Source organism: Chanodichthys erythropterus, chromosome 11 (genome assembly GCF_024489055.1).
Source record: "Chanodichthys erythropterus isolate Z2021 chromosome 11, ASM2448905v1, whole genome shotgun sequence".
Classification (NCBI taxonomy): domain Eukaryota; kingdom Metazoa; phylum Chordata; class Actinopteri; order Cypriniformes; family Xenocyprididae; genus Chanodichthys; species Chanodichthys erythropterus.
This window is the reverse complement of record NC_090231.1, coordinates 2,258,262-2,270,833: the sequence shown is the minus strand read 5'-3', so window position 1 is coordinate 2,270,833 and position 12,572 is coordinate 2,258,262. Positions and strand designations below refer to the sequence as shown.

Below are 12,572 nucleotides of genomic sequence, written 5' to 3'. Positions count from 1 at the left end.
TAACCACAATTCTCTTCACAATTTCAGTTTAAAATACAGAATTCGCTAAAAAAAATCTAGTTTAACAATTTAAATTAATACTGGAGTAATTTAATAATAAATAGTTAGTAATATTATAATAATAATGAAGTAATTTAATAATTAAATAAAAAAAATATTTATATTTTCTGTTCAACTACTACTTCAATGGCTTTTTTATGCATATTTGTTAGAATTTAAGTTTTGTTTGCATTTTTTAAAAAGTGTAATTACTAAAATTCCTAATAAAAATATTTAAACAATTTTAAACCAATGCTGGAGAAAACTATTTATGACCTCAAACCTTAAAGTTTCTGATTTAATTATTGCGACAACTTCCCCTTTAACTATTATAATCTGTCATTTAAAACATTTTTTAAAAAGCTTTTTTCTTTTTTTAGTTTTTAAGGACAGAATTCGCTAAAAATCTAGTTTAACAATTTAAATTAATACTGAATTAATTTAATAATAAATAATTAGTAGGCTAATATAATAATAATGAAATAATGTAATTAATTAATCATTTAAAAAAATATATATTTATATTTTCTGTCCAACTACTACTTCCATGACTTTTTTATGCATATTTGTTAGAATGTAAGTTTTGTTTGTATTTTTTAAAAAGTGTAATTACAATTGACTTGCTGCTAAAATTCCTAATAAAAATATTTAAACAGATAAAGCCACTATTTATGACCTCAAACCTTAAAGTTGCCGATTTATTTATGACAACTTCCTCTTTAACTAATATAATTTGTCATTTAAAACATTTTTTTAATTGAAGAATCACCACAATTATAATTAGAAAAGCATATGTAATGAGCAAACAAACACATGATTGTTTTGTTTGATTTCTTTGATTTTATTCCATTTGATTGTTCAACTCTCAAACTCCTCAACAGAACTGAGATGATAAAACAGTCCAAAAGGTAAAAGAAATGAAGAAAAAAAAAACAAAACAAAGAAAAATCATATTTTCATGAGCAGTTCAAAGTATAATATATTTTTCTGTACATTTCCCCAATATAAAATCCATTAGTTTTTGTCCCACAGTGTCACAGTGAGATTTAAAAAGTTTTACTCCTGATGTGAAAGATAATAAAACACTCATTTGCAAAAAATGTACTATAGTAAACCATCAATTCCCTTTTTTTTTTTCCCCCATTCCTAACGTCGCGGGATCGATTCCCAGGGAATGCATGAACTAATAAAACATACAGCTTGAACGCACTGGATAAAAGCGTTTGCCGAATGCATCAATGTAAAAGTTTCTACAATAATTACTATAACAAAAAAATCACAATAAATTAGAGCTTCCACAACCGATTTCAGAACGTTTGTCATCTTTTGATGATGTAATGCTCAAGTTACCAGAGTTCTACTGTAACAGTAACCACAGCAACCATGGAACTCCAGTAACCACAGCAACCATGGAATTCCAGTAACCATAGCAACCATGGAATTCCAGTAACCATAGCAACCATGGAATTCCAGTAACCATAGCAACCATGGAACTCCAGTAACCATAGCAACCATGGCATTCTGGGCATAAACCGTGGCTACTGTGGTCAATGTTTGTAAGAGCCTCATTTGACGTCATGGTTTTAAAACAGTCTGTTCATTATTAGCTTAAGAATCGTGTGCAGAAACATCCTCTACGCAAACACAAATTGAAACGTGTCATAATAACCACGTACATGTTTGCGTAAACCGTTTCTGGCCCACACACACACACTCACACACACACACTCACGTGTAAAATCTGCCTCCATCCTCCACTTTGACACCAAACTCCACAGTCGCACCTTCAGATACACAATTACCTTATTTAAATCATTTTGAATATTCATATTTTCATTCCTAAACTACTTTTTCCAATAAATCCCAAGATTGTGTGTGTCAGTCTGTGGATCTGCACTGATCTGATGACGTCTGATACGCTCACGAACGTCCGTCCGTCTATGTGACAGTGGTGGAGTTGTGTCCTCTGATCGCACACCAGGCCATGAACACGTCCCTGCAGGACACACACGTCACACGCTTAATGGACAGTCAACACGCAGACACACTGCGTCACTTCAATAATGTCATTAATCACAATGGAAGTGTATGCAACAAACATATGTGTGTGTGTGTGTGTGTACCTGCAGTGTGTAGCCACACACTCATTGCTGCAGTACTCTCGGTCCCAGTCTTTGCTCTCTATAGGCGGGTTGTTGCAGCCGGCGCGGACACACACACTGGGAGCGCCTGCAGGAGTCGCGGCTGGAGCCGGAGAAACGTTCAGCTCCACCTCCATCTGAACAAGAGAAGAAGAGAAAGACTGGAAACCAACGACAATTGTCTGTTAACGCAGGGATACCCTTAGATCTAAAATATATAAAGTACCAGATATTTTAAATTAATATTTCAATAATTTAACAACACACTTATGTTCACAGTTCTCTGAAGTCAGTTAATGGTCACATGACAAAATAATTATTTTTTTTTTTTAAATGTAACATTTTCATGATTTAATTTATTTATAGTGTTTTATTTGTCATTTTATTTATTATTATTATACATATTTATGGTTTAATTAAAGTGTTTTATTTTTTATTTAACATTAAAATAATCAAAATTAAAAAAAAATTTCTAAAAAATAAAATAAATTGTAAAATAAAAAATAAATCAGAAATGTAAAATTAAAAAAAAAAAAAACTTTCAAAATGTCAAACCATAAAAATGTAAAATTAAAATATAATTTTAAAATAAAAATGATCAAAATACAACAATTACTATTTTTATTTTCAATTTCAAATTTATGATTTCATCGTTTTTATTTTTAAATGATTTAATCACTAGTTTGCGTCGACTCACAAACCTCCTGCAGTTCATTCACCAACAAAACAACAGAAAGACAATAAATATAATTTCCATTAAGAATCAAATGTTCGACTCACCCCTTCTTCAGCCGCGTCCTCCGTTGCCGACGGCGACAGGGTCGTGACGATGGCCGCGGGCTGCGCCACCTCCACCGCAGAGGCGGCCGATGATGCGAGCGGCGCCCCAGCCGTCGTCACGATTATGGGAGCACTGGCATCAGACTGCGCGGGGGCGGGGACGATCTTGATCTGCAGAGGCGGCGGCGGCGCCGTGGCGACCACCTGTCCTGCGGCGGCGGCTCCGCGCGGTTTGGCCTGCAGAGGGGGCGGAGCCGGGGAATGTACCATCTGCTGCAGCCGCGGCGGTGGAGGCGTGTTCTGCATCTGCTGGAGGGGCGGAGGCTGCCGAGGCGACTGCAGCTGCTGCTTGGATATCACGATCTTGCTGACGGTGGGCGGGGCCGGAGGCGGGGCCGGGGGTTTGTGCGCGCCTGTGCGCGAGCGCGTCGTCACCTGCGGCAGGTCTAAGATGATGTTGGACGTGCAGATGTTGGTGATGGTGTTGTTGTCGGGCGCGTGTACGGGGATGCGGGACGAGCGCGTCGGGGCGGCGACTGGCGTGGGTTCGGGAGGCGGGGCGACGGCGGCTGGAGGAGGAGGAGACGGCGGGGCATCTAACACTTCAATAGTCGGCTGCTGTGGAAAATCAAAACATTTAACAACTAGAAGTCACATTTGTTTTAGAAAAGTATCATTTGAAATCCCACACAATCAAGCAATATTCCTGAATGTTCCTGTCTGTCTGTACTTCACCTGCGACAGCTGATTGGCTTTATAAGCGGCCAGCGCCTTCAGATACTCCTTCCTGGCTGCTTCTGTCTTCCTCTTGTACACCTGAGAAGGTGAAACATGAAGATTTTGAGCTCATTAGTCCATCTTGTTCAGGTATTGATGTAAAAAGAAAGAACATCTAATAACATCTATTAATCTTCTGAACATCTAGTTTGCACCTGTTTCTGCTCCTCTCCCAAACTATCCCACATGGAGGCGACGATCTTGGAAACCTCTCCGAAGGTGGCGTTGGGATTCTGACCCTTGATGGCGGCCTGTGTGTCCCTGAAGAACAGCGCGTACGCCGACACGGGCTTCTGCGGCTCGTTCGGGTCCTTCTTCTTCTTGCCCTTTTTCCCACCGACTCCTTTCCGTACGGGAGTAGAGGACGCTGGGATGGCGGGCTGGTCCGACAGAGATGGCGAGAGAGCGATGACACCGGGAGACACGGACAGAGACACTGGAGAATCCACCAGCACGCTCTTCTGAGCCGGAGAGAGACGACACATGGGGAGAGAAGAACAGGAACAGGAACAGAGATCAGTTCTGAGCGATTCACCAAACATTCTGAAGAATAACAGCCTTTGTAACGTAAGAATATTCATTTCTTAAGAATGTTTGTTGTTCTAAATAGTGGTTGACCGATATTGATTGTTTAATGGCAGATGTCGATATCTTATAGAGCTGGTGGCTGATATAAAGCCAATATATATGACATCACACTATAAACGTATGCATAACTGCTGGCATTTATATTTTGCATGTTTACTAATTAGAGATAAATAATTTGAAAATGAATATGGAAAATTTTAACTTGATAAAATAATATGCAAAATAAACAGATTTGAATTTTAAATGTCAAAATAAAAGTCCCATCTCCAACACAAATAGAAAAACTACCAACACCGATAATTAAAGGGATAGTTCACTCAAAAACCTGTAATCATTTACTCACCCTCAAGTTCTAAACATGTATTCCATTTTTGAGTGAACTATCCCTTTAAAAATGCCAAATATCAGCCGATATATCGGTCAACCACTAATTCTAAAGAAAATCGTACAGGTTTAGAATAACTTAAGGTTGAGTAAATGTCAGAATTTACATTTTTCGGTGAACTATCCCTTTAAAAATGCCAAATATTGGCATATATATCGGTCAACCACTAATTCTAAAGAAACACGTACACGTTTAGAATAACTTACAAGTGAGTAAATGTCAGAATTTACATTTTTGGGTGAACTATCCCTTTAAAAATGCCAAATATCAGCCGATATATCGGTCAACCACTAATTCTAAAGAAACACGTACACGTTTAGAATAACTTACAAGTGAGTAAATGTCAGAATTTACATTTTTGGGTGAACTATCCCTTTAAAAATGCCAAATATTGGCATATATATCTGTCAACCACTAATTCTATAGAAAATCGTACAGGTTTAGAATAACTTAAGGTTGAGTAAATGTCAGAATTTACATTTTTGGGTGAACTATCCCTTTAAAAATGCCAAATATCAGCCGATATATCGGTCAACCACTAATTCTATAGAAAATCGTACAGGTTTAGAATAACTTAAGGTTGAGTAAATGTCAGAATTTACATTTTTCGGTGAACTATCCCTTTAAAAATGCCAAATATTGGCATATATATCTGTCAACCACTAATTCTATAGAAAATCGTACAGGTTTAGAATAACTTAAGGTTGAGTAAATGTCAGAATTTACATTTTTGGGTGAACTATCCCTTTAAAAATGCCAAATATCAGCCGATATATCGGTCAACCACTAATTCTATAGAAAATCGTACAGGTTTAGAATAACTTAAGGTTGAGTAAATGTCAGAATTTACATTTTTCGGTGAACTATCCCTTTAAAAATGCCAAATATTGGCATATATATCGGTCAACCACTAATTCTAAAGAAACACGTACACGTTTAGAATAACTTACAAGTGAGTAAATGTCAGAATTTACATTTTTGGGTGAACTATCCCTTTAAAAATGCCAAATATTGGCATATATATCTGTCAACCACTAATTCTATAGAAAATTGTACAGGTTTAGAATAACTTAAAGGTGAGTAAATGTCAGAATTTACATTTTTGGGTGAACTATCCCTTTAAAAATGCCAAATATTGGCATATATATCTGTCAACCACTAATTCTATAGAAAATTGTACAGGTTTAGAATAACGTAAAGGTGAGTAAATTTCAGAATTTACATTTTTGGGTGAACTATCCCTTTAAAAATGCCAAATATTGGCATATATATCTGTCAACCACTAATTCTATAGAAAATTGTACAGGTTTAGAATAACTTAAGGTTGAGTAAATGTCAGAATTTACATTTTTGGGTGAACTATCCCTTTAAAAATGCCAAATATTGGCATATATATCGGTCAACCACTAATTCTATAGAAAATTGTACAGGTTTAGAATAACTTAAAGGTGAGTAAATGTCAGAATTTACATTTTTGGGTGAACTATCCCTTTAAAAATGCCAAATATCAGCCGATATATCGGTCAACCACTAATTCTAAAGAAACACGTACACGTTTAGAATAACTTACAAGTGAGTAAATGTCAGAATTTACATTTTTGGGTGAACTATCCCTTTAAAAATGCCAAATATTGGCATATATATCTGTCAACCACTAATTCTATAGAAAATTGTACAGGTTTAGAATAACTTAAAGGTGAGTAAATGTCAGAATTTACATTTTTGGGTGAACTATCCCTTTAAAAATGCCAAATATTGGCATATATATCTGTCAACCACTAATTCTATAGAAAATTGTACAGGTTTAGAATAACTTAAAGGTGAGTAAATGTCAGAATTTACATTTTTGGGTGAACTATCCCTTTAAAAATGCCAAATATTGGCATATATATCTGTCAACCACTAATTCTATAGAAAATTGTACAGGTTTAGAATAACTTAAAGGTGAGTAAATGTCAGAATTTACATTTTTGGGTGAACTATCCCTTTAAAAATGCCAAATATTGGCATATATATCTGTCAACCACTAATTCTATAGAAAATTGTACAGGTTTAGAATAACTTAAAGGTGAGTAAATGTCAGAATTTACATTTTTGGGTGAACTATCCCTTTAAAAATGCCAAATATCAGCCGATATATCGGTCAACCACTAATTCTAAAGAAACACGTACACGTTTAGAATAACTTAAAGGTGAGTAAATGTCAGAATTTACATTTTTGGGTGAACTATCCCTTTAAAAATGCCAAATATTGGCATATATATCGGTCAACCACTAATTCTATAGAAAATCATACAGGTTTAGAATAACTTAAGGTTGAGTAAATGTCAGAATTTACATTTTTGGGTGAACTATCCCTTTAAAAATGCCAAATATCAGCCGATATATCGGTCAACCACTAATTCTAAAGAAACACGTACACGTTTAGAATAACTTAAAGGTGAGTAAATGTCAGAATTTACATTTTTGGGTGAACTATCCCTTTAAAAATGCCAAATATCAGCCGATATATCGGTCAACCACTAATTCTATAGAAAATCGTACAGGTTTAGAATAACTTAAGGTTGAGTAAATGTCAGAATTTACATTTTTCGGTGAACTATCCCTTTAAAAATGCCAAATATTGGCATATATATCGGTCAACCACTAATTCTAAAGAAACACGTACACGTTTAGAATAACTTACAAGTGAGTAAATGTCAGAATTTACATTTTTGGGTGAACTATCCCTTTAAAAATGCCAAATATTGGCATATATATCTGTCAACCACTAATTCTATAGAAAATTGTACAGGTTTAGAATAACTTAAAGGTGAGTAAATGTCAGAATTTACATTTTTGGGTGAACTATCCCTTTAAAAATGCCAAATATTGGCATATATATCTGTCAACCACTAATTCTATAGAAAATTGTACAGGTTTAGAATAACTTAAAGGTGAGTAAATGTCAGAATTTACATTTTTGGGTGAACTATCCCTTTAAAAATGCCAAATATTGGCATATATATCGGTCAACCACTAATTCTATAGAAAATTGTACAGGTTTAGAATAACTTAAAGGTGAGTAAATGTCAGAATTTACATTTTTGGGTGAACTATCCCTTTAAAAATGCCAAATATCAGCCGATATATCGGTCAACCACTAATTCTAAAGAAACACGTACACGTTTAGAATAACTTACAAGTGAGTAAATGTCAGAATTTACATTTTTGGGTGAACTATCCCTTTAAAAATGCCAAATATTGGCATATATATCTGTCAACCACTAATTCTATAGAAAATTGTACAGGTTTAGAATAACTTAAAGGTGAGTAAATGTCAGAATTTACATTTTTGGGTGAACTATCCCTTTAAAAATGCCAAATATTGGCATATATATCTGTCAACCACTAATTCTATAGAAAATTGTACAGGTTTAGAATAACTTAAAGGTGAGTAAATGTCAGAATTTACATTTTTGGGTGAACTATCCCTTTAAAAATGCCAAATATTGGCATATATATCGGTCAACCACTAATTCTATAGAAAATTGTACAGGTTTAGAATAACTTAAAGGTGAGTAAATGTCAGAATTTACATTTTTGGGTGAACTATCCCTTTAAAAATGCCAAATATCAGCCGATATATCGGTCAACCACTAATTCTATAGAAAATCATACAGGTTTAGAATAACTTAAGGTTGAGTAAATGTCAGAATTTATATTTTTTGGGTGAACTATCCCTTTAAAAATCAAGCTAGAATAATCTCTGACTTGTCTTAAATCCATAAAGGTAAGATGTTTACTGAGTTTATTGGGTTGTTTAAATTATTAAGCATTACAAAATAACACATGATATATATTTCTACTACTAAGGATAACTAAAAACTATATTTTTAATAGCACTTAACTGTATTTAGACAAATATGTCAAATCATCTGAGAAAATATTTTTTTTTGTTTTTGAATAAATTAGCTACATTTCTTTTTCCTTTCACAAATTTCTGAATCTCGACAAAGATGTGTCAAAATGGACCGAAACCAAATGAATAAACAATAAAAGATTTTGGCAAAACCCACCCGTCTGAAATCGTCCATGTCGTCGTCATGCAGCGAGTCGGACGGCGAGTCGGTGGCGGACAGCGGCTGGTCAGGTGACTGCGAGCGGGGCAGGATGGTGCCGCCACCTAGACTCAGGCCGAGCTGCGCGCTGAGCTCTGATTGGTCAATAGTGGTCAGCTGGTTGTGCCCCAACAGACCGTGGTTCATGTCACTCAGAGGGACGTCAATGGTCATCGGAGAAGAGCTACTGAACTGTGAACCGATGGGATGGCCGAGATCCTGCAACGAAAAAAAAAAAACACCTTAATTTCAACCGGAAAATATTAATGAATGCTTTAATTAAGCATAATGTATTCAGCAGATACTATTTAAGTGCAGATTTCTTATACTTCGGTATAAGAATTAGTTTTATACATTCAGACTCAGTTCAGCATTTCAGAAGATCACTGAATTGTGGGTAAATGCGCACCATTCCCAGCGTGGAGCCCAGCATCGGCCCGCCGCCCTGCTGGCTCATCAGGCTCAGGTGCTCCAGGCCCTGCGAGGGCGTGTTCACAAAGGTCGAGGCGAACGAGGGGTCGTTCCCTCCAACCACGGCGTTCCCAGGAACACCGGAGGACGGCCCGCCATCGCCCAGCTCTCCGAAGTGAGAGACGACATCAGAGACGCCGAGCGCGGAGTCCGGGTCTAGGGAGATCGGAGGGATCTCGAACTCCTCGTCGCCCAAACTGGGTGTGTGAAACGTCTGGAGGGACAGATGAATTCAACTCTAACTAGTTATTTAGTTTGACAAGTGTGAAACATTTCAACAAACCAAAGGCTGAAATCCCGACATGATTATGATGATGAGTGTGTGTGTGTGTGAAGCACCTCTGCATGATGGATTTGAGCGGGGAACGTGGAGGAGAGCTGTACCTCTGAGGAGGACAGGAAGTGATGCCCCTCGCCGCTGATAGCCAGGTAGTTGTCATTGCCTCCTGGGAACTGTTTAAGATGCAAACACACAACATGAATCACTTCTCTAATATCAATTAAATTACTTTCAAACTTTAATAATGTGCATATTGGTGCAAATTAATTAAAACATAATGATGTTTTAATACAGAACCAGGTGATTTTACTTATAAAAAAATAATAATAACATGGAAGTTTTTGTAAGTACCTTGTAAATACTATACAAGTAGAATTTTGTTATTATAAATTTACTGTAATCACTACAAATCTACAGAAACTCCACTCATGAAGAGACATTTTAATTATAAATAACTTTAAAATATAAAAGGGCTGCATGAATTTTCATAAAAATAATCAGTTTCACGGAAATAATAATTTACAGAAAATGTATAAAAATTGCACTTAGGAGCCATTTAATATTAAAAAACAAAACAAAACTTTACAATATAAAATTGATGCATAAATGTTCTTGAACAAAAACTGTTTCCCAGAAATAATTAACAGAAAATAAAAAAAATAAATAATGAAAAGCAATTTAATATAAAAAATAATATACAAATATACAAAAATTTACAACATAAAATTGCTGTGAATGTTCTTCAAAAAAAAAAAAAAAACTCATAAAAAGCAATTATATTAAAAATAATATACAAAAGTAAAGAACTTTAAAATATAAATGAGCTGCGTGAATATTCTTCATGGACATAATAATTTACGGACAATTTAAAGAAACTGCACTCAAAATAACCAAATAAATATTAAAATTAATATACAAAAATATATAACTTTAAAATCTCTTTGTGTTTCACAGAAATAATAACACAATACAAAAAATATAGAACTTTAAAACATAAATGACTTTTCCCAGAAAAAATCAGACTTAAAATTCTCTGTCATTTCCCGGTTTTCCACAAGCGTGATATATTTTTCACCTTCTGAACGGTATCAAATCCGTTAAACGCCTGGGGGTCCAAGAATTCCGGGTCACCGGGCTGCCCGGTTCCGTCCGACAGATCAGAGTAGAAATTCAGGTCCATACCGCGTCTCAAAGAAACAAAATCAGAGACACCGAAACCCACGAAAACCGAGTAACGTAAAAGTAACGCGTGTAATAATGTTACAAACGCGCAGAAGGATCTGCGTGACGTCACGAGGACCGAATCGGGCACACGCGCTCGATCATTTCGTCCGATTTCAGGCCTGCAGTCGCGCACTGCGGTACCGATCACATATAAACACGACTCTTGAACTCATATCGCACGAGAAAAGGGAAAAACGAATCGATCGCGTCGGATAATTCCGACTGAAGTCCGCACTGACGTGAATGACAGCAGCACAAGACTAATACCGTCCGTCACACATTAACACACACAACAACACTGCTCGCGAATGTACAGAATTGGTTGTTGTTATGAAGACGAACGCGTTTGAAAAACGTCAATAAATATATGCGTTAAAAAAAAAAGATCCGATGCGCTCGCGATTTTCCAGCTGATCTCAGCGCTGCGCGAGGGTCCGCAGGAATAACGCATCTGAGATTCAGGGAAACACTTTCGACGAGGGGGGTTTGCGTCTGATCGAGAACATTATTGAAAGACACTTTTATAGATATATCAAGATAAAATATTGTAAACATACACAACTAAAGTGAGCAGACAGAAAACACCATTATTAGTTATTAAATGCGTTTAATAAACAATAAAAACCCTCTGGCGCGCGGTAATGGTATGTCCTACGGCCTATTAAAGAGTAAACATATAACTAATACTTCAAAAGTTTATTTTTAGAATACATTAGATTATTTCACTAATTTAAATACTATACATTTAATATTAAATCACCAAACACACCCGTGTATGTCAGTTGTTTACCTTTAAACCCAAGTTATGCATATGATAATAAGAAGATGTCACGTGTTGAGGTGTATATATATATATATATATATATATATATATATATATATATATATATATATATATATATATTTAAAGCAGAATAATTGTGGACACTGAAGAAGAGAAGGACAGAAGAGGAGTGTGCTGAGGGACTGAATGTGTCTCGGGCGAGTTTCGGGTTGAGTTCGGGTGTCTGTTTGGATGCTTCTACACACATTCAGCACTTCTACTGTCTTCTTACCTCCATACTCGCCCTGAAATCGACACGCTTTTCTCTCTGTATGTGTGTGTGTGTCCGATCAAAGCGATTCTCGCGGAAAAAACACAAACAAATCGCGGATCATGGCACCCGATTTTCCGGGTTGGAGATGAGCGGATGTGACGCAGCGGCGCGCGCCGCCCATGACAGATTTTTTTTTTTTTTTCGTAAAAAAAAATAAATAAATCAATGAAATAGGATGTTTTCGAAGCTTTTTATTGGAGATTTTTGAAGCGATGGCAATAATAAACGTAGATTAGAAGTACAGGTAGGTTTAAATGTAAGGTATCGTGATTTGTGAATATTTAACCGTCATTCAAAGTCCTGTCAGAAACATCCGAGTGAAAAAAATAAGAAATATAACACAGCTGGTGAAACACTAGAATGATATTTAAGATGAAACTATAAAACTAGAGGTGTTTAGTGTAAGAACAGAACTAATAAGCGTGAGGGAGATTGGCAAAAAGAGCGGGGGAAAATATTTTCCTAAAATACTTACTGCTAGACTAATAATTTCATTATTATAAACAACAACAACAAAAAAAAAAAATGGTTTGGCACGGTCCATGACTTCCGAATATTACCATTTTCCATTAGCTTTTATAATTAAATTGTTGCTAGCCATGAAAAAAAAATCTCAAACGTAACTTGTACATTTAGTATCCATAATACCCCTTGAATAAAAGATTTAAAAACTCAAATTACAATATATTT

At 35.7% G+C, this 12,572-nt stretch overlaps 1 protein-coding gene across 12 annotated transcripts; it reads right to left on the bottom strand.

Moving 5' to 3' along the window:
- Window positions 1–909: 909 nt before the first annotated feature.
- tox4b (TOX high mobility group box family member 4 b) lies at window positions 910–11,964 on the bottom strand. 12 transcript variants are annotated; one of them, XR_010896426.1, is made up of 10 exons: window positions 10,637–11,776; window positions 9,621–9,734; window positions 9,220–9,495; window positions 8,769–9,029; window positions 3,893–4,198; window positions 3,696–3,776; window positions 2,961–3,578; window positions 2,163–2,341; window positions 1,772–2,035; window positions 910–922 (listed from the first exon to the last, which is right to left on the bottom strand). XR_010896426.1 is itself a non-coding variant. In XM_067400965.1 (9 exons), exons 1-9 carry the CDS (start codon window positions 11,844–11,846, stop codon window positions 1,978–1,980), a joined length of 1,899 nt encoding a protein of 632 aa, XP_067257066.1. In that variant the 5' UTR covers window positions 11,847–11,964; the 3' UTR covers window positions 936–1,977. The 12 variants fall into 12 exon arrangements, 11 of the variants coding, with proteins under 11 accessions (XP_067257066.1, XP_067257067.1, XP_067257062.1 ...); XM_067400965.1 differs by lacking the exons at window positions 910–922; window positions 10,637–11,776 and adding an exon at window positions 11,841–11,964 and having other exon boundaries at window positions 936–2,035; XM_067400966.1 differs by lacking the exons at window positions 910–922; window positions 10,637–11,776 and adding an exon at window positions 11,841–11,964 and having other exon boundaries at window positions 936–2,035; window positions 9,666–9,734.
- Between the last annotated feature and the right edge of the window lie 608 nt (window positions 11,965–12,572).

Bases quoted from the DNA above. Each gene is read 5' to 3' on its own strand.
- tox4b (XM_067400955.1), bottom strand. From the start codon at position 10,741: ATGGACCTGAATTTCTACTCTGATCTGTCGGACGGAACCGGGCAGCCC. The intron at 9,735-10,636 runs GTGAAAAATATA...CATCTTAAACAG, and splicing joins GATTTGATACCGTTCAGAAG to TTCCCAGGAGGCAATGACAA. The intron at 3,579-3,695 runs GTGAAGTACAGA...GATTTTCCACAG, and splicing joins AAGCCAATCAGCTGTCGCAG to CAGCCGACTATTGAAGTGTT.